Source organism: Canis lupus, chromosome 37, assembly GCF_003254725.2.
Source record: "Canis lupus dingo isolate Sandy chromosome 37, ASM325472v2, whole genome shotgun sequence".
Taxonomy (NCBI): domain Eukaryota; kingdom Metazoa; phylum Chordata; class Mammalia; order Carnivora; family Canidae; genus Canis; species Canis lupus.
Window position 1 is genome coordinate 26346686 of NC_064279.1, and position 26928 is coordinate 26373613.

The 26928-nt window shown below is 60.2% G+C and overlaps 1 protein-coding gene across 10 annotated transcripts in view; it reads left to right on the forward strand.

The window, feature by feature from the left end:
* SPEG (striated muscle enriched protein kinase) overlaps positions 1–26928 on the forward strand; it is a 57681-nt gene that overhangs the window by 9740 nt on the left and 21013 nt on the right. For 2 of the 10 annotated variants that reach the window (XM_025442266.3, XM_049106829.1), the window contains exons 2-15: positions 128–217; positions 301–637; positions 3483–4789; positions 6634–6777; positions 7102–7284; positions 16665–16840; positions 17063–17151; positions 17979–18154; positions 20659–20919; positions 21983–22141; positions 22243–22432; positions 23333–23556; positions 26022–26141; positions 26360–26464. In XM_025442266.3, coding sequence (XP_025298051.3) covers positions 128–217; positions 301–637; positions 3483–4789; positions 6634–6777; positions 7102–7284; positions 16665–16840; positions 17063–17151; positions 17979–18154; positions 20659–20919; positions 21983–22141; positions 22243–22432; positions 23333–23556; positions 26022–26141; positions 26360–26464 — 3561 coding nt within the window. The other 8 variants (XM_049106823.1, XM_049106824.1, XM_049106825.1 and 5 more) reach the window with 8 other exon arrangements.

Genomic DNA, 26928 nt, shown 5'->3' on the forward strand with positions numbered 1-26928 from the left:
AAAACAGGTGTGGAAGCCCTGCCGGTGGGAAGAGGGAGCCTGCTGCGGGGGAGGCGGGAGGAGACACAGGGAAGAGTTGGAGTCAGAGGGAGGAGGGCCCTGCCCACACAGACCCCTTCTTCTCCAGACTCGGAGACGGGCGAGGATGACATCAGCGATGTGCAGGGGACCCAGCGCCTGGAGCTTCGGGATGACGGGGACTTCAGCACCCCCACGGGTGAGCTCTCTGGGCTGCTCCAGGAGCAGGCAGGCGGGCTTCCCACAGGAGGTGCCTGGGCTTCACCGTGCTGCTTTCTCTAGGGGGCTCCGACACCCTGGTGGGCACCTCCCTGGACACACCCCCGACCTCCGTGACAGGCACCTCCGAGGAGCAAGTGAGCTGGTGGGGCAGCGGGCAGACGGTCTTGGAGCAGGAAGCGGGCAGCAGGGGTGGCACCCGCCGCCTCCCGGGCAGCCCAAGGCAAGCACAGGCGGCCGGGGCCGGGCCACGGCACCTGGGGGTGGAGCCGCTGGTACGGGCGTCTCGTGCTAATCTGGTGGGCGCAAGCTGGGGGTCAGAGGATAGCCTTTCGGTGGCCAGTGACCTGTATGGCAGCGCATTCAGTCTGTACAGAGGACGGGCGCTCTCCATTCACGTGTAAGTAACGGCCTCCCCCAGGCCGCCCTGTCCCACCTCACCATGTGTCCTGCACTGCCCCTCACCACTCCGTGGCCTCACCCCTCCCTTGCACCATCCGTCCCTCTGTGCACTTCACCGCCCCGGCTGCCACCCTGGCCCCGGCTACCTACTCTGTCCTCCCACACGGCATCCTCCCTCCTGTGCCATCACCACCCACAGCCTCCTGCTCCCACCTGTCCTGGCTCCCTGTGCCATCTCCATGGTCTCGTGGACCCCTCCATCCTTTCCTCATCCCCTCCAAGATCTCCACTTTCCCAGGGGCCCTCTCCCACCTCGCCCATTCAGGCTCCAGTTGTCCCCAGGATCCCCCCCGCCCCAGGGCCCCCTCCGTGCCTGCTGTCTCAGCAGCTGCTGCCTTTTCTTCTCCCTGCACATTCCTGTTCCCATGTGGGCCTTTTTCTGGGAGGAACGGAACCTTTTTGCCAAGCAGCTCCCGAGAGAGCAGGAGAGCCAGGGAGCAAGAGCACGGCCGGGAGAAAGAGAGTGAGGTGGTCAGGGAGCTGATGGGGCCAAGGGCCAGGAGGATGTGGGCTGTGTGGGAGGCAGGGAGGGCTGGACTCAGGGGGCTGGGGTGGAGACAGAGGGCTGGGAATGATGGAGGCCGGGAGCTCGTGAGGGCCTGGTGGGAAATGCCTGTGCAGAGTGGGGGGGGGCTGGGGGGGTGAGGGTTGTCCTGGCAGGGGATGGTGAGGAGCAGGAGCGGAGGTGTTGGAGTGAGGCGTCAGAGCCATTTTTGGAGGTTTGGGGGCTGGCAGATACAGGAGGGAGTCTATAGTAGAAGAGGGGAGTGGCTGATGATGCAGGTATTGGGAGACCTTTGGGGAGCGAGAGGGACCTAACCTGTGCCGGGTATGGGTGTGTGGGGGAGGGACCATCATGAAGCAGAAAGCAGGAGCCTGGTGGGGGAGGCTATTTGGAAGGTGGTTGGAGTGCTAGTGGTAGGCAGGGGAGAGGTCTGGGGCAGGGGCGGCTCCCTTGCTTTATCTGGTTGGCATGAACCAGCGCTCCCGAGCCCTGGACTTGCCTTTTCCTTCCCTGCCTTCCTTTGCCAGGCCTCAGCCTGAGCCTGGAGTTGCTATGGCAACTTCTGAGGAACCCATTTCCTTAGCGATGTCTGTGGTACAGAGGCTGGCCTAGAGCTCAGAACTGCAGGAGAGAGGCCTCCTCTGCTGTCCCCAATTTCTCTCCCAGCCTTACCCAGTTCCCAGAGGCTATCCCTCCCCTTGGGGACTCTGCTGTCCCTCCCCCAGAGTAGACTCTGGCTCCCCGGAGGTGGCAGGCAGAGGCTCTGTTCCCTCGGGCACCGGGCACCATGGATTGCCATTCTACCCCTCACCCCTCTGCCCCTGGTCAGAGATGGGGTCTGCAGTGGGGGTGGCTGGCCCAGGTAGTCTGAGACAGCATTCCCCTCAGGCACCCCTAGAACTTCTGCTGTGGCCAGTACCCTATTTCGTGTCCGTTCTGTGCCCTCAGAATCCTAGACATTTGGAGGGAATAGGGCTCAGGAGTCAGACTGCCTTGGTTCCAATCCTGGCACCAGCCATTTCCTAGCTGTGTCACCTTGGTGAGGTACTGTATCTCTTATGCCTCAGTGTCTTCATCTGTAAATGGAAGCAGTAACAGCTCTTAGCTCAGAGGGTTGTCCTGAGGGTTGTCGGTTGTGTTGTTGTGAGGGTTACAAGCGTGAATGCATTTTAACCCTTTTGTACAGTCCTGGCCCCCAGTAAGGATTCAGTGAGCCGTTTCCTGAGTTTTTATTAAGCTCTCTCTAATGTGTCAGGCATGGTGTTAATATTTCGGGTTCCTTTCCTTGCTCGTCGTTCTGTTTGATGTGTCCCCCAAGAGTCCAGGTGGGGGAAACTGAGGCTCAGCTCTTGGGCAGCGAAGCTCTGTGGGTGAGAGGGGTACTCTGAGCTGACCAGCTCCCTCCCTCTTCCTCTTCTGCCACACCCCCTCTTCAGGCCCACGCAGTAGTTATTTCTGAGTGGAGTTATTTCTGAGCATACCCCTTTGGGGAGCTTCTGTGCTGGGGGGTGGGTGGAGGCAGGGGGAGGGTAGGTTTAAAAAGACTCAAGGTATCTTATTTTCCCAGAGTCAGGACAAAGTCAAAGGCCTATCGTGGGGGCAGACTGATCAAAGGGAAGGGGACCCTGGCAGTTCTAGTCTCCCACCCAGGGACCTCAGGTGCCACCTGCTGTTAATGTCAGCAGCTGGTGAGGGGCTCAGGTCTGGTGAGGCAGCCCAGGTGCCAGGTAGTCCCTGAGATAGAGGCGTTGTGCCCAGGAGACTGGTGCCTGTTCTTCTAGGGGCCACTGGGAAAGGGCTGTGTCCTGCTGAGGATGGGCAGGGCTGTGGGGGCCAGCTGGGGGCAGGAATGAGTGGGAGGCTGCATTCCTGAGAGGGCCCCTCCCCATCCAACCCTCCTGCCTCTCCTCACCACTTCATCCTTTGGGTCCTAAGCTCATTCTTTTCTCCCCGCTCCGTTCTGTTTCTGCTGTTTCCCAGCTTCCGGGGCTGGGGGGAGGGGGCTGGCCAGAGCCCCGGGGTGGGGTTGGGGGGGGGGGCTGAGTGTGTACCCGGGCCCCCGCCACCAGCCCAGTCTTCTGGTGCCAGGGCTGCCAGCCTCTCCCCAGCACCTGCTCTGGCTGTTCCTTCCTCCCGGGCGGGAGGGGGCAGAGGGCCTGACCCATGTCACCTCCAAGCCTTCCCAGCATGCCCCACCCTCCAATTCCTATCACTGCGCTGAAGGTCTAGGAGGGGAGACCCCTAAATCCTCCACCCCTCTTCCGTCTTGGTTCTGCAGCAGTGTCCCCCAGAGCGGCTTGCACAGGGAGGAGCCCGACCTTCAGCCTCCGCCGGCCAGCGAAGCCCCGCGGCGCCCCGCCCTGCCGCCCCCCTCCAAGTCCGCGCTGCTGCCCCCGCCGTCGCCCCGCGTGGGTAAGCGGCCTCCGCCGGGACCCAGCGCCCAGCCCCCAGCCACCCCCACGCCGCCCCACCGGCGCCCTCAGGAGCCCGCGCCCCCCGACGACGCCGAGGAGAAGCGAGGGAAGAAGTCCAAGCCGTCGGGGCCGTCGCCGGCGGGCACGGCCGAGTCCCGACCGCAGACGCCCCTGAGCGAGGCGTCGGGCCGCCTGTCTGCGCCGGGCCGCTCGCCCAGGCTGGTGCGCGCCGGCTCCCGCATCCTGGACAAGCTGCAGTTCTTCGAGGAGCGACGGCGCAGCCTGGAGCGCAGCGACTCGCCGCCGGCGCCCCTGCGGCCATGGGTGCCGCTGCGCAAGGCCCGCTCGCTGGAGCAGCCCAAGTCCGAGCGCGGGGCGCCCTGGGGCACCCCCGGGGCCTCGCAGGAGGAGCTGCGGGCCCCCGGCAGCGGCAGCGTGGCCGAGCGGCGCCGCCTGTTCCAGCAGAAGGCCGCCTCGCTGGACGAGCGCACGCGGCAGCGCAGCCCCGCCTCCGACCTGGAGCTGCGCTTCGCCCAGGAGCTGGGCCGCATCCGCCGCTCCGCGTCGCGGGACGAGCTGGTGCGCTCGCACGAGTCCCTGCGCGCCACGCTGCAGCGCGCCCCGTCCCCTCGGGAGCCCGGCGAGCCCCCGCTCTTCCCCCGGCCCTCCACCCCCAGGAGCCCTCGGGCCGCCAGCCCCGCCGCCGCCGCCGCCCAGCCGCCCCCTCCGAGCGCCGCGGGGAAGCCCGGGGACGAGCCGGCGAGGCCCAGGAGCCGCGGGCCGGCGGGCAGGACGGAGCCCGGGGAAGGCCCGCAGCAGGAGTTTAGGCGCCGGGACCAGTTCCCGCTGACCCGCGGCAGAGCCATCCAGGAGTGCCGGAGCCCCGTGCCGCCCCCCGCCGCCCCCGAGCCCCCCGAGGCCAGGACCAGAGCACCCCCGGGGCGGAAGCGGGAGCCCCCGGCGCAGGCCGTGCGCTTTCTGCCCTGGGCCACGCCCGGCCAGGAGGGCGCTGCTGTGCCTCAGGCCTTGGAGAAGAACAGGGCGGGGCCTGAGGCTGAGAAGAGGCTGCGCAGAGGGCCCGAGGAGGACGGTCCCTGGGGGGCCTGGGACCGCAGAGGTGCCCGCGGCCAGGGCAGAGGTCGTCGGGCCCGGCCCACCTCTCCTGAGCTCGGTAAGGCCTCGGGGAGGGCCGAGAAGGTGCTGAGACCGGGGTGGGAGGGCGCTCGGGGAGGGGGCAGCTGCCGGGCAGGTGCGGGCTGCGGTTTCACAGGGAAGGCACAGACCCAGTTTCCCGTTTGAGTGAAGGATTGTGAAGGCCCTTGTGCTAGAGCCCGTCTGCTGGTGAGGCAGCGTGAGTTTTGGTGGAGGCTGAGTGGAGCTGAGATGTGAGCCAAGGAAGGTGCCCGGATGCCTGCCGTAGGTGCCCTGGGTCCACTGGGCTGCTGGGTCAGGGATTTAGCTGCGGTGGGAGGCATTGGTGGGGACCCCACCCCTCTGTGGGGGAAGAGATGGAAAACCACCTCAATAAATAATGCTTGGTCCTGCCCAGAGGCAAGCTTTGGTCCAGCCAAGTCAGTCCCCATCCCACTTCTGTCCCCTGACCCACCATGGCTGCCAAGATTGGACCCAGTCTCTCAGCTAGCTTCTCTCTCCCGTCCTTGAATCCTTGTATGGCTGAGCTGACTGGGCACATGCCAGCCTGTGTCACCTCCTAGTCTTCCTCTGGATGGTGGCCAACTGCCACAATGCCCCTGCTCCTAAGTCTGCCCACCCTGAACATCATATAGGGGTCCACTCCTGGACGATGGCCGAGGAAGCCATCCTTGGTTTGCTCTCGGCCAGGCCGGATGCCTCCGCTCGCTGCTCCCAGCACGCCTTGTCGGGGCGGGGGGTGGCGGGGGGGAGGTGTCTCTCTCATTGTGCTTACCACCCATTTCGAGTTTTCTTTTTTGAAATCACTCTATTTTTCATTTAAGGATTACTGTCTCAAGGTTCCTAAAGATAATTAGGTACCTCTCCATCATCCTATCAGCCACATGATTGCATACCACGACACAGGCGCCGTGTGAGCTGGGCGCTCAGGGGTGTTGTTTTATTTTAATTTGTATGCCAGCTCTGCAAGAGGTTGGGTGCGATTTATCAGCTCCATCTTACAGATAACAAAACAGAGGCGCAGAGAGGTTATCTAATTTGTCCAAGGTTATGGAGCTAGAAAAACAGCATAATTGGGATTCTCACTGTTTTTCTGACTACTACCAGACCATACCTTGTCTAGCTTTTAGAACGTCAGTTGGGAAGTACCGAGAGGGATGCAGTGCACTGGAAGTGTGTGATACCTTTGTGTGTACAAGCTTCCTGTAAGCAGAGAGCACTGCTTGTGTCTCGCATCCCTGCTACTCACACGGAGCTGGGCGTGCAGTCGGTGCGGCCCTACTGTTTGGTGGATGGACGGAATCAAAGCTGATTCCGGAGGCCTCTCAGAGGCTACTGGACCCACCTGCTGCTCCCTCTTTTGAATCCAGCGGCATTACTAATTTGACAATTTACCACATGTTGCCCTGTGACAGCAGTATTACTGCTTAGGGCTCGGGTTGCTGTTAGCTGGTACTGCCTGTTTGGAAGCTGGTAACGTCTTGTGCTGCTGCGAAGAGCACTTGCGTAGAACAGGGCCTGATCTACCAGCCCCAGTGACTGGTTTGTATAAAGACTCGCACGACACAGTCCCCGCCTTCCTCCAGAAACCATGGTGACTGTGACTGAAGTTGAGAAGCCAAGCGAATGCAGAGTGCTGGCTGCCCTGTCCTGTTTGAGAACCGCCCCCTCCCCTTCTGTCCATCTTCCCTGTCTCAGGATATTTGGGAGAGAGACCCTTTGTTCCCCAACCTGCACCTTCTGGAAGCCCTTCTCTCTGGGTTTGGCATTCTAAGATACAAGGATGCCATAATCCCCTCTCCCCCTGAGTCATCCCCACAGGGACCATGCACCCCCTTACCCTGTCACTCATGTCTCTGGCAGAGTCCTCAGATGACTCGTATGTGTCCGCCGGAGAAGAGCCCCTTGAGGCTCCTGTGTTTGAGATCCCCCTGCAGAATGTGGTGGCGGCCCTGGGGGCAGATGTGCTGCTCAAGTGTATCATCACTGCCAATCCCCCACCCCAAGGTGAGCTCCAGGGCTGGGCCAGGCTAAGGTTGAGACAGAGAGGGGGAGGTCCCCCTCAGTCCTCAGAGGCAGGGATAGGGGAGGAGGGACATCTGCTCCTTGGTGCTGGCCTCACTCCTGTGTGTGTGTGTGTTAGGGGAGCGTTCCCAGAATCCCCTGGGAGTGGGGAGGGCAGGCCTAGGCTTCTGTGAATGAAGGGGGGCATCCTCAGGATTCCCTAGGATGGGGAGTGGGGTGGTTTGGGCTCTGTGTGGGATGAAGGGGGATTTGCCCCAGTGGGCGACCATGGACGTGGCAACCAGTCACACCGCTCCTTTCCCACAGTGTCCTGGCAGAAGGATGGGTCTGCCCTGCGCAGTGATGGGCGCCTTCTCATCCGGGCTGAAGGCGAGCGGCATACCCTGCTGCTCCGGGAGGCCCGGGCGGCTGATGCCGGGAGCTACACAGCCACCGCCACCAACGAGCTGGGTCAGGCCAGCTGTGCTGCCGCGCTGGCCGTGAGACCTGGTAGGGAGCCTGTGGGCCCCGGGGCCCCGGGTGGGATGAGCAGTGACCCCACTCTAGACCAGTGTGCACAGTCTGTTCTCACAGGTCGACTCTCAGTGGAAGCATTCTCAGTGGCCTGGCCTCAGAGCAGCGGGGGCCAGATTCCCAAAGGCACACACACACCAGGCTGGCCAATTCATGAAGTCACTGAGATTTGTCTTTATGTATCCTCTAAATGCCATCCTCCCCTGGCATTTCCCTGAAAATGATCCTGTGGGGAAAGCAAATTATCCGTGAGTCTTGGAGAAAAAGTATCTCCCAGCTCAAAGCCATCAGGAGGCTTCTGAGGTCATTTCTTCTAGAACAGTACCCCTCCCCTGAGTAAAAAGGATGCATTTAAGTGCCACAGCCCTTCCCCACTCCCTTGCTCCTTCTGTTGAACCCAAAGCACTCAAGAGAGGGTAGCCTAGAGCACCTCTCTGGAGATGGCTGTGGCTGAGGCCACCTTTTCTATTTTTACGAAAGCCCTCACTTGGTGTTGGACTACTTCCTTTGGGTGTAAGCCCAGTTTCTTTCAGGTCCAGGGCAGGGCTGGACTGGTGTCAGTGTGCATGGCCAGTTCTACCCATTCAGGTTGCTGGGCCTGAGAGTGTGCTGATCCTGGGCAGCAAGAGGTGGGGGAGGGGAGGATGGGTGGGGTGGGAGTGGCGGTTCGGAAGGAAAAGACACAGACTCGACCCTCAAGGCTGTTAGCCTCGGGTCATCAAGCTGGATCAGAGGACCCAGGGTGGAGGACAGTGCAGGGCAGAGGAGCCTCAAGCAGTGCGTTAGTGTTACGGGGTGCCAGATTGAGGGGCACAGGACCTGGAAGGACTTTGGGAAGTAGAGAGGCAGCAGGAGGGGCTGGGCATGCCTGGGGGGTCCTGGGGGGGGTACGGCACCCGCTGTTCCGCTGTTCCATCCCTTTCCTTGGACACGATAGGAGACAGGTTACAGAGCCTGTCTTGCTGTGGGTCTGGGACTTGTGTGCCTTCACGATAAGGGTGGTTTTGGTGGCATGTGCCCTGAGCCCAGCCCTGCATTCGATCCTTTTCTTTGCACCCCTCCAGCTTTGCAGAACAGCCGGCCTTCATCTTCCCTAGCTCACCTACCCTTCCCAGGAGCCTGCGTTTTAGTCTTTCTCCTCCTCGCCCCTCCCAGCACGCTGAATCATGCCATCCCTCCAACAGCATGCTTCCGTCCTTCCATCACCTCTGGGATCTGGCTTGTGACTCAGCTCCCAGCTCTCCTCAGGGGGCCTGGGGCTGGCTCCAGAACTCTGGTCAATACCTGGCTTAGGCTGAGATTTGGCAAGGGGTACAGGGGGGTGCCCTGATACTGGCCTGTGGCCATTTGGGAGCCTTTTAAGGTTGGGAAGGAGGCTTGGGGCAAGGCAGCTGTCAGCACTTGACTGGGAGCTCTGTGTTCCTCGTTCTGAACCTCCCTGCCGTTCAGTTTCCTCGTTTGTAAGCCGGAGAGTTCTCCCATCCTCACGGTCAAAAGCCAATGTGTGAACGAGCTTTCTAAACTGTCAAGCCGTAGATGAATGTTAGCTGCTAGCGTACTTAAGGGGTGCTGCTGTGTGCGGGCTTCCACGAGGCCCCAGAATGCTGCCTTTTCCTTTTCTGCCCATTTTTCAGACTGTGCATTGGGGACTCCTCTGCTGCCCTTGCCAGGCCTGCAGCCCCCGCTCCTCTGTTTCCCAGCCTCTGGGTTCCTCAGTCCATCATGGCATGGCCGTGACCCCCTCCCCACACCCCGCCCTGGGGAGCTGGAAAGGCTTCATCGCATTAGTCAGTGACACTGGGCTTTGCCCCCAGAGAACAGCCCCCATAAGTCATGCTGACTCGGCCCCAGGGCTCCCTTGGTGGAAGCAGACTTTCTTCCCCTACAAGGCACTGTTTGGTCCAGAGTGGTTGGACGGGGGCCAGTGGACCTGGAGAGCAGCAGCGTGGGTGGAACTGGGGTGGGGGTGGCACAGACATTTGGCAAGGGCGGGGGGTCTCAGGCCTGGGCTGTGTGTGGAGTGAGGGGGTGGGGCTGAGAAAGCGTGTCAGGCAGTGTGGCTGCAGGTGGGGTGCAGGCAGGGTGGTGGGGGGAGCCAGCTGAGGGAGGGAGTAAGGAGTGTCTGATAGGAATAGGCCTCCTGGAACCTCCTCCCTCTCTTGTCCCTTAACCCCCCACCCTAGGACCCTGGCAGCCAGGGCTGGCTGCGCAGTGCCCCTGTGGGGTGCCCACCCCAAAAGGGCCTGCTTTGGAGAGCCCACAGATCTCAGTTCCTGGTTGGGAACGGCGGGAATAGGGAATGGGTAACCAGACAACTAGTGGCTCAGGCCCTGTGGTTTGAGGGGCAGGGTCTGGTTCTCACCTGCTCCGGCAGCCCCGCCCCAGCGCCGGGCCCCTCCCAGCCTGCCCCAGCCAGCCCACAGAGTACCCTTCCTGAGACCACGGTTGTACTCCCAAAGTGTGTGTGTGTGTGTGTGTGTGTGTGTGTGTGTGTGTGTATATTGGGGCGGGTGGCTGGGGAGTGTGAGAAGTATGCTTACGTGAAGCTAAGCTGCCCACCTCTATCACACAAGCACTTATTGAGTGCCAACTGGGTACCAAGTGCTACATCTCTCTGAGAGTGTCCTTTCACGCCTCTTCTCTTATTTGGGCTACATCACCCCATATGTATCCCTTGGAGAGGGACGTGATAGGCGGTGATATTCTCATTTTACAGATAAGAAGACAAAAACATAGAGAACAAGGTGACCTAGAGCTAGGTCAAGGCCAGCAGCCTTTATTGAGCACCTGTAATCTGCCTAGGAATATTGTAAGCAACAGGTGATTGGGGTGATGGAAATGCCCATTTGTGAAGCACATAGGTTTAGGGGTGACAGATGAAAAGAACATGAGTAGTTAGCATCTCCTGAGCGCTTCCTGCATACCAAGCCCTGTATTAACTTTTGTGGTAGGTTCTGTTATGATGCCCACATTACGCATGAGGGAGCTGAGCCTTGGAAAGCTTTAGCAAACTGTTCTAGAGAAATGCTGACCAGTAGAACTTTCTGTGATGAGGGAAGCGTTCCACACGTGCACCATCCAGTAGGGTGGCCATGAGCCATGTGTGGCTGTTGAGCTCTTGAAATGTGGCTAGTGCCACCAAGGAACTGGGTTTTTCTTCTCTTTCCATTTTAATCCCCAGGTACATCATCTCAGGTGGCTAGTGCCTGCTCTGTGGGGGTGCTCAGCTCTAGGAGCAGAGGGCCAGTTGGGGGCTGATTATGGTTTGAAGCCCTGCCCCTGGATCTCCCAGGCCTACACTCCTTACTACCCCCTTCCCTGCCACTCCGAAGAGGTTCAGGGTTAAGGGAGAATTGTGCTCATGCCTGGGGGAGTGGGGAGGGAGGCAGAGACTGCTGATGCCCTCTATGGGTGGGCCTGATGGGCGGGTTTCTCTCCTTTCTCTCTTGACTCCCCACTCCACCATGGCTGTGGTCCTCCTTTGTTTCCCTGCATCATTTGGCTCACCTCCGCCTTGAGCTCTGACAGGAGGCTGGTCAGGAGGACGGGGGATTTGGGGGCTCCATCCTAATGCCTCCAGTCCTCCCCTCAAGGCACAGGTCTTGTATATTTGAGCCCAAGGCTCTACCATTTTCCAGCTGAGACCTCGGCTTCTCCACATTTCCTTAGCTGGCCACAGTTTTCTCATCTGTGAGGTGAGGGTCTGTATACCCTCTGTGGCTCTGTGGGGATGAGGATGTAGCTAAGGACATTTGGGCCTGACGACGTGGCTTTTCTTTTCTTTTTTTTTTTTTTTTAAATTTTTTTTTAAATTTATTTATGATAGTCATACAGAGAGAGAGAGAGAGAGGCAGAGACATAGGCAGAGGGAGAAGCAGGCTCCATGCACCGGGAGCCTGATGTGGGATTCGATCCCGGGTCTCCAGGATCGCGCCCTGGGCCAAAGGCAGGCGCCAAACCGCTGCGCCACCCAGGGATCCCTGACGACGTGGCTTTTCAAAGCCCATTCTGGTCCCACCACATGACTGATACCGTCATAACAGAAGAGTTTGGTTGTAAGGGGTCAGGAGTCTAAAAGGGAAGGCACTAGTGTCTGCCCCGGCCCCTTCTCCTGGCCGCAGCTTCTGTAGAGTTACAGATTCGAACCCTGTGAAGGTAGTAGCTGCCGATGGAGGGGATCATGGAATGCCACATGACCCCGTTGCCCATCCCGGAAGGGGGTTTGGGCGGCATCTGAAAAAGCAGCGTGGTCTCTTGACCACACTCAGCTCTTCCTCCCTACTCCTGATCACTGGAAGCAGGTTGGCCCCGAGGGGTATCTGCTGAGGCTGCTACCCCAGAGTGGGGGTTAGCACACTCAGCCTGTCAGAAGAATGGGGACCTCCTCTACTGTGGGTGCCAGTGCTTCATGGAACACGGAGCAACCCTAAGCAATCACATGTGGGGAATTAATGGTTTGTAGGGCTAGGTCAGGCGGACTGTGGGAAGTTCTCTCTGCTTGCCTGTCCACTTGAACCCAAAACCTTAGCCCTGTTCTTCTACTCTGGAAGAGGCAGTACCCATGACAGCACCTGTGCATTCCCAGCTGTAGGCTGGCCTGTCTCCCTTTGCCCTGGGCCTCGCTGCCTTCCACGGTGGCATGGTCACAGCGGACGTTTAAAGGAATCACCTGCGGAGGAAACTGCCGAGACAGTGCCTGCGGAGGACCGGTTGGGAATGGGCGGGCCACGTATGTGTGGTTGTCACAACTCCAGCGTGTCACCCCCACCCCCCTCAGAAACCCCAAGGAGCTCCCATTGGCCTGCAGAGTGAAGGCCACACTCCTGAAGCTGGCCTCCGTTGTCTGGCCCTGAGGCTGGCCCTGAGGGTGTCTGGAGGCAGCTGAGGCTGTGGGAGGCTGTGCTGCTTCAGCTTTGCCAGGCCCCACTTCCAGCTTTACCCAGTTCAGTAGCCAGTGGGTTGAGCTACAGTTGTCTGCATGTTCTTTTTTTTTTTTTTTTTTTTTTTTTTAGAATTCACTTATTTATTCATGAGACACACACAGAGAGAAGCAGAGACACAGGCAGAGGGAGAAGCAGGCTCCATGCAGGGAGCCTGATGCAGGACTTGATCCCAGGTCTCTGGGATCACGCCCTGGGCCAAAGGCAGCGCCAAACCGCTGAGCCACCCAGGCTGCCCTGCATGTTCTTTTTGTCTCCGAATATTTGCTCATGCAGTTTCCTCCTCTGGAAAGACTTTTTCCCTTTTTCCTGCTTCAACCAAACTCTTAATTCCTATACAACCCTTTCCGTCTGTTACTCTGTCTTCCCTGAGCCCAAAGGAATCTGCTCTCTGCACTCTCATGGCCCTCATCTGCCCTTCTCTTGCCCCCTTATAGGAATAAGGGGCTCACTATTCTAGAGGTGTCTGGATTGGCCCTGTCTGGATTGGGGTTGTCATCCCTACCAGCCGGCAGTCCCCTGAGATCATGACTGTGCTTTGGCCACTTCTTAGCCCTTATAGCCATACCTGGAGGCCTTCTTGGATAGTCTGGGGCTATGTGGCCTGCAAAGATTGTGTGTGAGGTCGTGATGTGGGAGGATAGAGATCTGTGGGCTTTCCCAGCCCCCGAAACAACCTGGGTGACCTGCAGAGGCTGGGCGAGACACACATCTGCAAAGGGTGCTAATGAAGATCTGCCTGAGAGTGGAGGTTGGGTGAGCACAGAAGTCCCCGGGACAGTGGTCTTGCAGGTGTGGTCCCCAGACCAGCAGCGTCCGCATCACCGTGGGAATGTGTTAGAGACGCCCATTCACATACCCAGCCTGTCACAAACTCTGGGGGTGGGGCTCAGCAGTCTGTGGTTCAAGCTCCATTCTTATACACCAGGAACGTTTTAGAACCCCTGCCCTAGAGTCAGGGACCTTGCTGAGGTCGGGGGGCCAGGTGGTGCAGTGGGAAGCACATGAGCTCTGGAGTCAGGCCTCAGGTTCAGACCCCTGCCCTGAAGTTTAGCCACCAAATGAGACAGAACTCACCTCTTAGGGTTGTCCTCCCAAGAGGATCACAGGGGTCCCTAAACTTTCATGCACATAAGAATCACCTGGACTGCTTTCTAAAAATGTAGTTTCCTGACCTCTGTTCTAGGAAATCTAATTCTTGAGTCAGAGTGAGTAAGGCCCAGAAGCTATGGTTTAAACGGGCTCCCAGGTGGTCCTGTTGTGGGCAGTGCAGAAGCCCTGGTGTAGAAGGTCTTTCATTTGGTGGCTGGAACTATATTTATCCTTAGAATGTCTCCAGGAATGTTGGGATGGGTATTGAGCTAGATGCTCTGGTCTGGGGAAGGAGGGCCTCCCCCTCTCCTCCAACTCTAACCTTGAGGGCTCCCTCATGTATTTTCATCAAGCAAATCTAACCTGGGAACAGTGTTGAAAGGCCAAGGCCACACACGTGGACAGAGCCAGAATGTTTTGGGGGGGGTGGGGTGTGTAGGGGCAGCACTCATATGGGGGGCATATGTGCATGGTAGGTTTGGGGGACACCCTCTCCCCGCTTCCTGGCTGGTCCCACAGTGTTTCCCACAGTAAGTCAGGCCTGTTGGTGGAGCAGGGCTGAGATACAGGGACTGCTTACAAAGATGGTTTTGGTGGTGGGGCTTGTACAAAGTGGGGTGGCACCAGAGCCTGGTGTGGAACCCCAGAAGTTCTGGGAGCTGGAGACCAGTCTCTGAGGGGCCTGAAGACCTGGATTTGCCCCTGGGTGCCCCTCGGTGCCCCAGAGTGCAGTTCCCCTGATCACCACCAGGGGTCTCCAAGGCTCCCTGCAAACCGGCTCTACTCTGCTCTCCCTCCCCGGGTGGGTGAGTGCCCCAGGTGAGTCCCCCAGCGCTGTCCAGCCTCCCGGTGACCCTGGAGGTCATGTCCCTTCCCAGGCAGGTGAGTGCCCCCAGCGCCATCCAGCCTTATGGTGACCTTGGAGGTCACCAGGCTCCATGGTGGGAGGGGGCTCTTGCCTCCAGGGGCCATGCCTGTGGTCTCAGCATCAGCTGGTGGCCAAGCCCCAGGCACATGTTTACCAAATGCCATTCTGACTTGCTTCCCCAAGACGGCCAGCCTGAATGGTGGACCCCCCTCCCCTGCACCCCCCTCCCCTGCACCCCCCTTCACTGGGAAATACAGGTCATAGCTTGGGAATGTGGCCTTGTGTTGTGGGGGTGATAAAAGGAGAGAGAAGAGGATGGCACCTGGGTGGCTCAGTTGGCTGGGCGTCCACTTGATTGTGGTCTCAGAGTCGTGGGGTCGAGCCCCATGTCAGGCTCCGCACTTGGTGGGGAGTCGGCTTGGGATTCTCTTTCCTTCTCCTGCCCGCCCCCCCATAGTGTGCATGCAAGCTCTCTCTCTAAAATAATAGATGAATAAATCTTAAAAAAAAAAACACGGGGGTGGGGTGGGTAGAGAAGGACATATGACCTCTTCTCAACAGCTTCCCTGTTCTACTGGTCTCTAAGCCCCTGCCCCAGCCCAAGTCCAGATGGGTGCTAATTGTGGGGGGTTACTAGAAGCAGCCCCTGCTTCATGACCCTTGGCCCGGTGGGGTGAGAGGTTGAGGGACAACTGCCAACTCAGAGTCGGGAGGAGGAGAGGTAGGTGCCACCCCAAGGCCCCCGGGGGGTCCTGAGCCAAACCTGCCATGGCAGTAGTGGGGAGGCAGAGGCAGGATTCTGGGCCCCCGCAGGTGGAGGGGGTGTTTCTGGGAAGGAGACCAAAGGTCCTGACCCCTCTCTGATTCTCAGCACCAGAGAACACACAGGGCATAGCCAGGCCTGGCTCCAATATTCGAGGCTTGTCAGCACATTGCCACATGCGGACCTTGGTTTGGTCAGAACAGGGGGCATCCTAAGGGCCATTTGCCATCAGGACCTCATCTGGTGGATGTGTCGAAGTGAGTGGCTCAGGGCAGGCATCCCGGGGGCAGCATTGTAGTGCCTCTCCCATCCTCCCCCGGGGACTGAGGCCCCAGCACTTTGAGTTGAGGCGCCACCGAGGGGGCTTCGCTCTTGTCAGGGTCCCGAAACTGTAAAGAGAGAAAAGGCAGATCCGGCTGCTTGGGAATGAGCAGGGTGGCTAAATACAGCCAGGCGGCCTCGCTCTGCCCCTCCCCTCTCCTCCCCCTCCACTCACTGCAGGGCCCGGGCTGCCTGTGGTCTCAGCAGGCACCACCTTCCCAGCCAGCTGCCTGCCTGCCACCCAGCCTGTCCCTGCCTGGCCAGCCCCCACCGCCTCCTTCCCCTCCCCCAGGCCCTCGCGCACAGCCTCCGCAGGGTCAGCCGAGTGAGTGGGGCTGGGCAGGCTGGGCTTCTGCTCCCTGGGGAGCCGGGTGGGGTGGGCAGTGGGCAGGCAGCAGGAGGGCCTGGTGCCAGGGCAGAGCCTTCAGGACAGGCGCCGCCTGGGGTCTGTGTGCAGAGTCTCGGGTGAGTTGGGGTGCAGCCTTGTGGGGGGCCGGGCCACAGGGGCTTGGGGTGGGGGAACCAGGGGGAGGGGCCAGGGGGCTGTGGCGGATTCATGTCTGTATTTGGTAGTCGGATAGGAGCCAGCTCAGTGAGGCTGGGCCCCTGGCCAGTTGCAGGGGAGGGCGTCAGGGCCCTGGGGACACCCCTCCCCCAAAACGGACACCGGTGCCCCCCCTCCTCTTCCCCAGTCTGAGTCGCCCTTCTCTGCGGATGACTCAAACCGCTTTTCCATCCTCTGAGAGTTTGGGGGTCCATGTTGTAGGGCTGGGGCCAACAGGTGCCCCTGGGGTATGTGGGGCAGGAAGCTGAGAAGGCAGAGGGGGAAGGGCAGGCTGGACAGTGCCGCCTCATTGGCCCTGGCACCGTCCGGATGGGGCTTGTCTGAGGTGTGTGTTCCTCTGCACCAGGCCCAGCTCACCCGAGAAGCGGGTGCCCTGTGTCTACCACGCTGGGGACCACCTGCATAGGGGCCTGCAGTTCCATGCCAGGAATGTGGGTTCTCTGCTCCAGTGGAATTTCATGTCTCCCATGAGGCCCAGGGCAGCCCCTCTGTTGCCCGAATCCCTTGTCCCAGCTACTCCCTAGGGTTCCCCCAGGATCCGTGTTAGGAGAGTCTATGGCAGAGTAGGATTCAGGGGCTCAGCGACAGGAAACACCTGAGCAAGGTCACACTGCAAGCAAGTAGGAGCCCGTGAAGCCAAGTCAGGGCAGGGCTGGTCTGTCCCTGGGGCTGTGTGGAACATTCCAGACCTTATCAGGCCCTTGATCTTGGGCAGATCTGATCTAGCCAGCTCTCCCATTCTCTCTGACCCCCCTTCCTGCCCTGGCGTCTCTCTGTGCCACTGTCTTTCCTCTGTCTCTTTTCTAGGCGAGTCCACATCACCTTTCAGCAGCCCCATCACCTCTGACGAGGAATACCTGAGTCCACCAGAGGAGTTTCCGGAGCCTGGAGAGACCTGGCCCCGAGCCCCCACCATGAAGCTCAGTCCCACCCAGAACCGCCGCTCCTCTGACACCGGCTCTAAGGCACCCCCCACGTTCAAGGTCAGAGCCCTGTGGCCAGCACCGAGCCCTGGGCACCCCCATTCCTTCACGTGTGCCCTTGTTCTTGGGGCCACACCAGGTTCTAGCAAGACCTAGCGCTTGGCCCCATTCACCCTTCTTATTTGGAGCCAGCCTCAGTCGGCCTGGCATGGGAAAGAGGCCTCTAGCCCAGAATCCTCTGGGCCCTGGATGTCTCCCCTGACACTTTGGGGTCGCCTTCAGGTCTCGCTTATGGACCAGTCAGTAAGAGAAGGCCAAGACGTCACCATGAGCATCCGTGTGCAGGGGGAGCCCAAACCGGTGGTTTCCTGGTGAGTAGCAGCCACAGGCCACCACCTGCCAGCTCCTCCACTGCCCCCTTTCAGCTCTAGGCTTGGCCCTGTGCGGTCTCACTTTCCCGTGACGGGAGTGGGCCTCTTGTAGACTTCCCTGTGATCTGCCCAGGGGTCTTGTCCCAGGTACAGTGGTGTCCCCCGCCCCTGCCCCGAACACGCCCCCACCTTTTGGTTCAGGCTCATGCAGGGCTTCTCCTTCCAGGACGGGTTTCAGGTAACAGAAGGTCTCCTGTCCGTTCCGCTGGGGACAAATGGGCAGGGGTCATCTCTTAGAGAAGCCTGCACGTGCGCACCCCCAGCGGGTGACTGCGGGGTGATTGCTGAGCCCTGCTCTGCGCCCGGCCCTGTGCTAGGCCCAGGCGCAAGGATTTGTTTCTGAGCTCGGAGCCTGGGGTTAAAGCCTGGGCCTTGGCTACAGTGCTTCATCCCGGGTGCCTGGAACCTTGAGAACTCTTTGCTTAGGTTCTTATTAGTTTGGGTTCTAGTTTCCATTTGTAATTAATTGTCTAATCCCCTGTGTGATGTTTTTTTTAACGGAAGTTATTTCCTTTGGGAAGCAGGAAAGCTGTCTGTTCGTTATAAAAATAAGACACCCAGATGTTTCAGAACTAGTGAAAGCTGAACAATGTGGTTAGTTTGCAAGAAGGGTAAGATCCAAGTGGGCAGAGGAGAGGGAGAGTCGGGCTGAGATCCTGGCCCTGTAACCCGGGGACAGATCCGGGAAGCAGGTAGATGATGTGAGGGAGGAGGAACCTGCAGGTGGGGACCTGGGCGCCCAGACTGAGTGTTTGTCCCTCTGACAGGCTGAGAAACCGGCAGCCCGTGCGCCCCGACCAGCGGCGCTTCGCGGAGGAGGCAGAGGGCGGGCTGTGCCGCCTGCGGATCCTGGCTGCCGAGCGGGCCGACGCCGGCTTCTACACGTGCAAGGCGGTCAATGAGTATGGCGCCCGGCAGTGTGAGGCCCGCCTAGAGGTCAGAGGTGAGTCCCTCATGCTCTCCACGAGCCCCACCCCTGTCCCGGCCCCGGCCCCGGCCTCATCCCTGCTCAGATGCCAACTTTCACACAATCTGAGGTCAGAAAAGGCCTTAGAGATCCCGTGGTTGGTTGCTTGTATTGTAGTTGAGTAAACCGAGGCCCAGAGAGGGGAAGTGCCTTGCCCGAGGCCACGCGGCAAATTGTTCAGTGCTCAGCTTACTACACCGTCCTGCCTTTCCTATGCTCGGTCACACCTACCCCTGATGCCAGCCAGAGAGACCCTGCTTCCTGCCACCAGCTATCCCCTCCCCACACTCTTCCAAGCTTTTGTCACCTTGCCCTTTCCAGGCTCCTCCCTCACACCCACCCTGCCTCTCTCCTCTTGCCCCTTTGCCCTCCTGTCTATCCCATTTGCTGCGCAGAAGCTGTTGTGGTTGGAGGTGGCAGTGGGGAGAGTCTGATAGCTGGACCCGTTCGGAGGGGCTCTTGGGGTGACTTGGGTTTGAAGCATTGTGGGGATCCCAGGGGTGCCCGGGTGAGCAGGACTGTGGAATGTGGAGAGGGCTGGGCCCCCAGAGTTGGGACATAAGGGCAGGGGCCTTTTGGGCGACGGGGACAGCAGGCAGGCCTTTGCCAGGTTGCCCTTGGGGCGCTGGTGGTTTTCCTCCCAAGGGCTGGCCAGTAGTCTTGCTTTCTACGTCACCTTCCCGGCGCGCAGCTCGGGGCTGGGAACCCCTCCTTAGCTCTGCACTCAGCCATCATCCCTCCTTTCCTGGTAGAGGCCGGCTCTGAGAGCTTCACAGGATACCCCAGCCCCTGTTGGAGCTCTGACCCTAATGGTCAAGGTCACCTCCACTGGGCTCTGCATGCCTCAGTTTACTGGCCCTGTGCCTCCTGTTCTTGGGTTGCCACCTCCTTGGTCTCTGAATTCTTCAGCTCTCCCCACACCCAATCTGGCCCCCGTTCCCTGGCCTGTTCCCACTTCCCCTCCAGGGTCTAGCTCTGCCTTGCTTCTCTGTGTTAACCCATGTCTCGGTGCTTCTCTCTCTTTGGGGTTCCTCCTGACATCCCCCAGGCTTTGGGGGCCCCTGATGCCTGTGAATGCCTCCTCCCACCGCCCCCCAGGGGCCCACGGCCTCTGTTTGCCCAAGAACCCCAGAAACTCACCTGCCTGGCCTCTGGCTGGCCGCTGGTCCCTCCCACGCTGACCTTGGAGGAACCCGGAAATGGCAGTGCACCCTGGCAGTTTTAGAGGCAGCTCTCCATGCAGAGGGGGCCTAGCCAGGTCTGCGTGGTGTGCGTGCCTGTGCGTGCGTGTGGGTGCGAGTGTGCTGCACTAACCTGCCGCTTGCTGACTGAGGTTTTTGTCTGTACACAGGCGAGTGAGCTCAGGGGGCCGCCTGCGCTCCCCCCGCTACCCTCCGAGCCGCGCCCCTGTCTCAGGCACTTCTCGGACCTCGCTGTGTTTCACTGCCTCCTGCCCACAGACCCCGCCGGCCCGCCGGCCCGGACCCTGTCCCAGCCTCCCATTCCTTCCCTCCCCACCTTACAGCATCCCGGGATAGCCCATGGGCCCCTAGGGACCCTCCCTTCCCAGGTGGACATATGGTTGGGCAGGCTGGGAGCCCCCCCCACGTGGGCCAAGTGCCAGGAGGGGGCAGCCAGGAGGGGTATCAAGACATGCCCCCCACCCCGGTCTCTCCCTGCAGGGGAGCACCCAGCGAGCGCATGTGCTACCGCTGCTACAGGCCCTGTCTGTCTATCTGTTTGTCTGTCTGTGTGTCTGTGACAGTCAGGGAAGGATGCCCCTGAGCTGGTGTGGGGTGAGGCAGAGTGGGAGAGGTCAGGGCATGGCATCCGCAGGTTGGAGGGGCCTAGGGGGGCTCACGAGGCGGGGGACAAGGCACTCACCATTCCAGAAACGGGTTTCAAAAGGCACAACACTATTTCACAAGAGACTAAAAGCCAGAGGCCCTCGGGCCCTACGTGGATGAGGAGGCCTGACCAGGACCCACTCTGGGCAGGTTTAGGGCTCAGCTGGGGCTCCCCTCTTCACTGTCAGGGCCCGCCCGGATGCTCTGTCTGGGAAGGAGGATGTTAGCCAGGCTGGCCAGACAGTAAGGGCCTACTGTAGTGGGTGTGGAGATATTTGAAAAAAGGTGTTTCTTAGCTCAAATAAAGTCTAGTTTGTACCCAGCTGGTGTGCTGTGTTGTTTTTTTTCCGCCGCCGTTTCTGCCCCTACGTGGCCCCTCCGCGTCCCTGCCCTCGATGCCCTCCCACTTCCCCTGAGTTCATCCTCCCTGGCCCAGCTTGGGTTGCCATCCTGAAGCCAGGCCCTGGAGCTCCTTGCTGTCCTGGCCGGGCGGGCGGGCTTTCCCTGTCTCCGAAGGAACAAAATGCATCTCTCTCTCTGTATCTGTCTGTCTCTTTGTGTGTGCGTGTATGTGTCTCCCTCGCCCCGTGTGTCTTATTCCATGCGTGCCCCCTGTGGCCGCTTCCCCCCCAGCACATCCTGAAAGCCGGTCCTTGGCCGTGCTGGCCCCCCTGCAGGACGTGGACGTGGGGGCCGGGGAGATGGCGCTGTTTGAGTGCCTGGTGGCGGGTCCTGCCGACGTGGAGGTAGACTGGCTCTGTCGAGGCCGCCTGCTGCAGCCTGCATTGCTCAAATGCAAGATGCATTTCGATGGCCGGAAGTGCAAGCTGCTGCTCACCTCTGTGCATGAGGACGACAGTGGTGTCTACACTTGCAAGCTCAGCACGGCCAAAGGTAACTGCCCACTCAGGCCCTGGGGCTGCCGTGGGTGCCCAACAGCTGGAGGGCGGGGGCTGCAGGTGTAGGGGCTGGGGGCAAAGGAAGATCATGCACAGCACCCGCCTCCATCACATCTGCGTGTGGAGTGGCCCCGGGTACAGAGTGCCTTCTGGAGCCGTATTAGCCCTTGTTCCTACGGGGAGCCTGCCTGCTGCCATGTAGCAAACCCACTCTGACTTGGGTTCCAGTCCCCGCCCCGCCACGTCCAGCCACGTGACTTTGGACAAGTCACTTCATCTCTCTGAGCTTTAGACTATCTGGACAAAGGGATCATGAGACCAGCTACCTCGCAGGGGGGTCAGTGGGATTAATGAGATGATGTATGTAAAGAACAAAGAACAGCATAAGCCTGGCAAAGGGTGACACCTAATAAATGTCAGCCATTATTATTATGAATGACATCTCTGACCTGGTCCTCGTCCTCCTTTGGAGAGCAGAGGGAATGCCTCACCAGCTTGTGGTGACAAGCGCCTAAGGTGACACTGGAAGCCTTTGTGAGCAGGAGGGGATCGGGTCAGCGTAAGGAAGGGGCTGTTATGTCCCCCAGATTTTTTTGTGGGGTGATGTTTTAGGGCAAAGGAGCATTGCTCTGGGTCTGGGGTGGGTGGGAGGGAAGTGTGGGCACCACTGGGCCCAGAGGCAAGTTCTAAGGGCAGGGGGAAGGTGTGGAGGAGGAACTGGGTTTGCTTTCCAGGCCCCTCGCCTAGAGCTGAGCCGAGCTTCATCCTGAGCAAGCGGGGGCGATGACGAGGGGCTCCCGTTGTGGCAGCCACGGCCGCCGTGGCAGCCTGCCGCCCACCCTTGCCAGCCCCCACCCTCCTGAGAAGGCCAGATCTCTGGGTCATGGCCATGGCCTCACTCCAGCATCTGGGGACCTCGCTGGACTCTGTTCCATTTCGAGCTCCCGGTCCTGTTCCCCTTTCTTGCCCAGTGTGTGTGTGTGTGTGGGGGCCCTCTGGGTGGACCTGCCTGGGAGTCTGTGGCCTTCCCCACCCCAGTGCTCACCCCTCCCTGCTAGATGAGCTGACTTGCAGTGCCCGGCTGACCGTCCGGCCCTCGCTGGCCCCCCTGTTCACTCGGCTGCTGGAGGACATCGAGGTGCTAGAAGGCCGAGCAGCTCGCTTCGACTGCAAGATCAGTGGCACCCCACCCCCGGCTATTACCTGGACACATTTTGGTATGGCTGTCCACCCTACAGGTGTTGGGGGACCCCGAAGGCCCAAAGGGCAGTCTCCCTCGCTGAGCCTGCTCCGTATTCCTGCTGCTTCCTCACCCCAGGCCGCCAGGTGGAGGAGAGCGATAACTTGCGGCTCCGGCAGGATGGAGGTCTGCACTCTCTGCACATCGCTCATGTGGGCAGTGAGGATGAGGGGCTGTATGCAGTCAGCGCCACCAACACCCACGGCCAGGCCCAGTGCTCTGCCCAGCTGTATGTGGAAGAGCCTCGGACAGCTGCCACTGGCCCCAGGTGTGGTGGGGCTGGAGGGCTGGTGGGGCTGGTGGGACTGGAGGGCTGGAGGGGCTTGAGGGGCTGGTGGGGCTGGAGGGCTGGTGGGGCTGGTGGAGCTGGAGGCCTGGTGGGGCTGGAGGGACTGGAGGGTTGGAGGGCTGGTGGGGCTGGAGGGATTGGAGGGCTGGTGGGGCTGCAGGAGCTGGTGGGGCTGGAGGGCTGGAGGGGCTGGTGGGGATGGAGGGCTGGAGGGACTACAGAGGCTGGTGGGGCTGGAGGGGCTGGTGGGGCTGGAGAGGCTCGAGGGCTGGTGGGGCTGGAGGGCTGGAGGCCTGGAGGGGCTGGTGGGGCTGGAGGGCTGGAGGGATTACAGAGGCTGGTGGGGCTGGAGGGGCTGGTGGGGCTGGAGAGGCTCGAGGGCTGGTGCGGCTGGAGGGCTGGCTGGTGGGGCTGGTGGGGCTGGAGGGCTGGAGGCCTGGAGGGGCTGATAGGGCTGGCGGGACTAGAGAGGCTGGTGGGGTTGGAGGGGCTGGTGGGGCCTGAGGCCTGGTGGGGCCAGAGGGACTGGAGGGCTGGAGGGCTGGTGGGGCTGGAGAGACTGGAGGGCTAGTGGGACTGCAAGGGCTGGTGGGGCTGGAGGGCTAGAGGCCTGGAGGGGCTGGAGGGGCTGGAGGGGCTGGTCGGGCTGGAAGGACTGGTGGGGCTGGAGGGGCTGGAGGGGCTGGAAGGACTGGTGGGGCTGGAGGGGCTGGTGGGGCTGGAGGGGCTGGTGGGGCTGGTGGGGCTGGAGAGCTGAAGGGCCTGTGGTCTGATGGGGCAGCAGGGGTGGCAGGGCTGGCGGGGCTGCCTCTGAGGTGCCCTGGCCCCATGGTGGGAGGTGCCGCTTGAGGCCTCTGGGCAGCCATGTCGCTCTTACAGCTCGAAGCTAGAGAAGATGCCATCCATCCCCGAGGAGCCGGAGCAGGGTGAGCTGGAGCGGCTGTCCATTCCTGACTTCCTGCGGCCCCTGCAGGACCTGGAGGTGGGCCTGGCCAAGGAGGCCATGCTGGAGTGCCAGGTGACCGGCCTGCCCTATCCCACCATCAGCTGGTTCCACAATGGCCACCGCATCCAGAGCAGTGATGACCGGCGCATGACACAGTGTATGTGTCCGGCCCCTTCGGTACCCACTTAGCTTGCAGTGCCTTCACCCTCTCCCTGCCCTGAACCTTCCTTCCCTAGCCTGCTCAGGGATGGGGTGCCTGCAGGAGGGGCGCACAGAGGGGCTGGGAGGTCAGGGCCTCCTTCCTTGAGCTGCTCGGCACTACCTGCCAAGTCACCACTCCGGGCCTGAGTGGCCCCCCTAGCATGTAGTGGGCAGGCAGGCAGACAGTACAACTTGCTACTGACCAGCAGCAGGACTGTGGGCAAGGTTACAGAACCCCTCTGTGCCTCAGTTTCTCCATTTGTAACTGGCTCATTATAAGAATTAAATCGGTTAATACGTACGAAGCACTCGAGTAGGCCTGGCAAATAGCAAGTGGTGAGCGAATGTTAAATCTTGTTATTACTTCTCTTGTTGTTGCTTGTTCGTAAAGCAGTGTTGCTCACGCCTTCCTGAAGAAATTTCAGTGAAAAGGCTGGCGTGGGCAGCGTCTGGCCCTGAAAGGATGCTTGGCCAGGGTTGTTAACAATGGCAAAGAAAGAAAAGGAGCCAGGGAGGAGTACAGAGGAACGTATTTGGGACCCTATCCTTCCCGCCCGGGCTGTTTCTCTTGGAGTGTGTCAGCTCCAACCTGGAAGGAATCCTGTGTGAGCAGCTTTATCTGACCCCATCAGACAGCCCCCGCTGTGACACCCCCCCCCCCCCGCCCCGTGATGGGTTCCTCTTACAGCTGCAGCACTTGGTAAGCGCCAGGCCCTGAGCACCAAAGGCCTGCCGCCCATGAGCTCAGCTTCCTCATCAGAGGCCTACAGGCCTGCAAGGCAGGTACTCTAACCCCTGTTCGCAAATGGGAACCAAGACTTACAGAGAGAGGGACATGGGCTTCCCCAAAGGCAGGAACAGACCATCTGACTTGGGCCTAGCTCCTAACCAGGATACCCCCCCGCCCCCGCCGCCCCGTGCCCTAGCTCCCACCCCATTCTCCAGTGCTGTGGCTCTGACCCTTCCCCTCGCCTCCTCCTCCTCCTCCTCCTCCTCCTCCTCCTCCTCCTCCTCCTCCTCAGGCTGTCTGCTCAGCCCACGGACTTCTTGTCTCTCACTCTGCTTGAGGCCCGGTGGGTGTCTGTCTCGGGATCTGAGCTGGCATCCCTGCTTCTGTCTGTATCTGGGGTCGGTGGCAGCCTCTGGTCTGTCTTCCTTTATAAATAGCGTCAGCAGAGATAAATGAATGCGTGAGTGTTCCATGTGGAGATAACCACTCAGAGAAGGGAGGAGTGTTTGGGGATGGCCCTGACATGCAGGAAGACAGGCTGGCCTCTTCCCCTCCACGTCCCGCCTGAGATGGCCTCCTTATCATCATGCAGGGATCACAGTGTAGAGAAAGAAGTTCAGAATCAGAGGGAAGCAAGTTCAAGCCGTAGCTCCATCATTTATTAGCTATGTCACCTTGGACAAGTCCATTAATGTCTCTGATCTCATTGGTAAAATGAGGATAGTTTTGCAGGGTTGTTGAAAGGATTATGGAGAAAAACTGCATGCCAAGTAGCTGGCGTCGACTGGGCACCACAGTCAACTCTTATTATAATTTATAATATCACATCTTCGGCACTCCCTACGTGTAAGGCATCAGGGTCTGGGCCTGACCGGACAAGTCAGCTCCGTCTTTAAGGAGCCATGGCACATTCAAGTTAAGAAGGTGGCTCACCCCAGGCCATGTGGGCCTGGTGCTGGAGGGCCTGGGGAGGGAGCTGGGTGGGGAGGTGGGGGTACAGAGGAGGCTTCCTAGGCTGGCACTCATATGAACTGTGTCTTGAAGGAGAAGGCCTTAGGTAAGAGAGGACAACTCTTGAAGGAAGGAATTTTGTGAGCAAAAACCTAGAAATGGAACTCCTGTGGCCTTTCAGGGACCTGATGGCTTGTCGGGGTGGGAGGAATAGCAGGAGACATGGCTGATGGGCTGAGGGCCAAGGGCTTTGGATGCTAGCCCGCATGCAGCAGGTGCCTTTCAGGTTTCCAGGTCAAGAGGTAACATGCAGCGCCATTGGTGGAGCGTGGACTGTACCGGTGGAGGGCTCTTGCAGGCGCTGTGTTGCAGTGGGGACCAGCAGTGGCCTTGGGGATGGAAAGGGGACTGAGAGAGGGGCCTTAGGAACAAAGTTGTGACCCCCAGAGGTGCGGAAATGAGGGGCAGCCAACAGGAAAGGAACCCACAGAGGAGGAATCAGGCTGGGGGAACAAGGAGAAATCGCTGGAAGGACAGGCCTGTAGGCAGAGGCTTGACAGCCTGGACTTAGGGTTTGCTGCAGGGTGGACATGCTTCTCGCCATCTGCCCCACTCTCGCCCCCTTGCCTGCTCCCTGCAGCAGCTTGGGGTAAAGGGCCAGGCCGGTGGTGGCATGGGCCTGGCCCTCAAAGTATCCTCTTTGCTCAGGCCCAGTGTCATTGTCTCTCCCCACCCCCCAGACAGGGATGTCCATCGCTTGGTGTTCCCCGCTGTGGGACCTCAGCACGCTGGCGTCTACAAGAGTGTCATCGCCAACAAGCTGGGCAAAGCTGCATGCTATGCCCACCTCTATGTCACAGGTGAGGCAGGCCCCCTCCTGGTCAGCTGCATCCATAGCCCAGCCTCTGGCCCTATGCAGGGGCCTGGGCGAGGGAGGGGCCTCCACACCAGCCCCCTTCCCCTTGTACCCTGGGGAGCCATCTGGCCTCGCCCCTGGCCCGCTGTCCTGAGGCTTGGTCATCCTGCGGGGCCATTGGGCCCTAAAGGATGCAGCAGACCTCCAACCTGTGTTTTTCAGATGTGGTCCCAGGCCCCCCAGATGGCGCCCCGCAGGTGGTGGCTGTGACTGGGAAGATGATCACGCTTGCATGGAACCCTCCCAGGAGTCTGGACATGGCCATTGGTGGGTCAGGCCACACAGGGCTGTGGGGAGGTTATGAAACGGGGGTAGGCTGAGGCAGGGGCACCAGGGGAGCCAGGCTGGGGGGCAAGGCCCAGAGGAGCATACCGGGAGGGGAGGAGTGGAGGCAGCACTGGGAACGTGGCTTGCATGTCTCCTCTCCAAGGTGGATAAAGCCCCGGCTCTGCATCAAGAGACTCCACAAAGGGGTCACCACACTCCTCCTCTCAGAGGGGGCCTGGGTGCTTGGGTCATGATCCTGGGAACGTCTTCCCCTTCTCCCTGCTCTGTGCCTCAGTTTCCCCACCTCAGGTAGTAGCAAGGGATTGGGATATGAGTTACGCTCCCTCCATGTCTATAGCTGGCCCCCATGCCTGGCATCCTATTGGCTCTGAGCCTGGCTGGCCAGGCCAAGTGGTTGGAAAGAATAGACAGGCGGCAGGCAGAAGCAAGAGGAGCTATTGAGG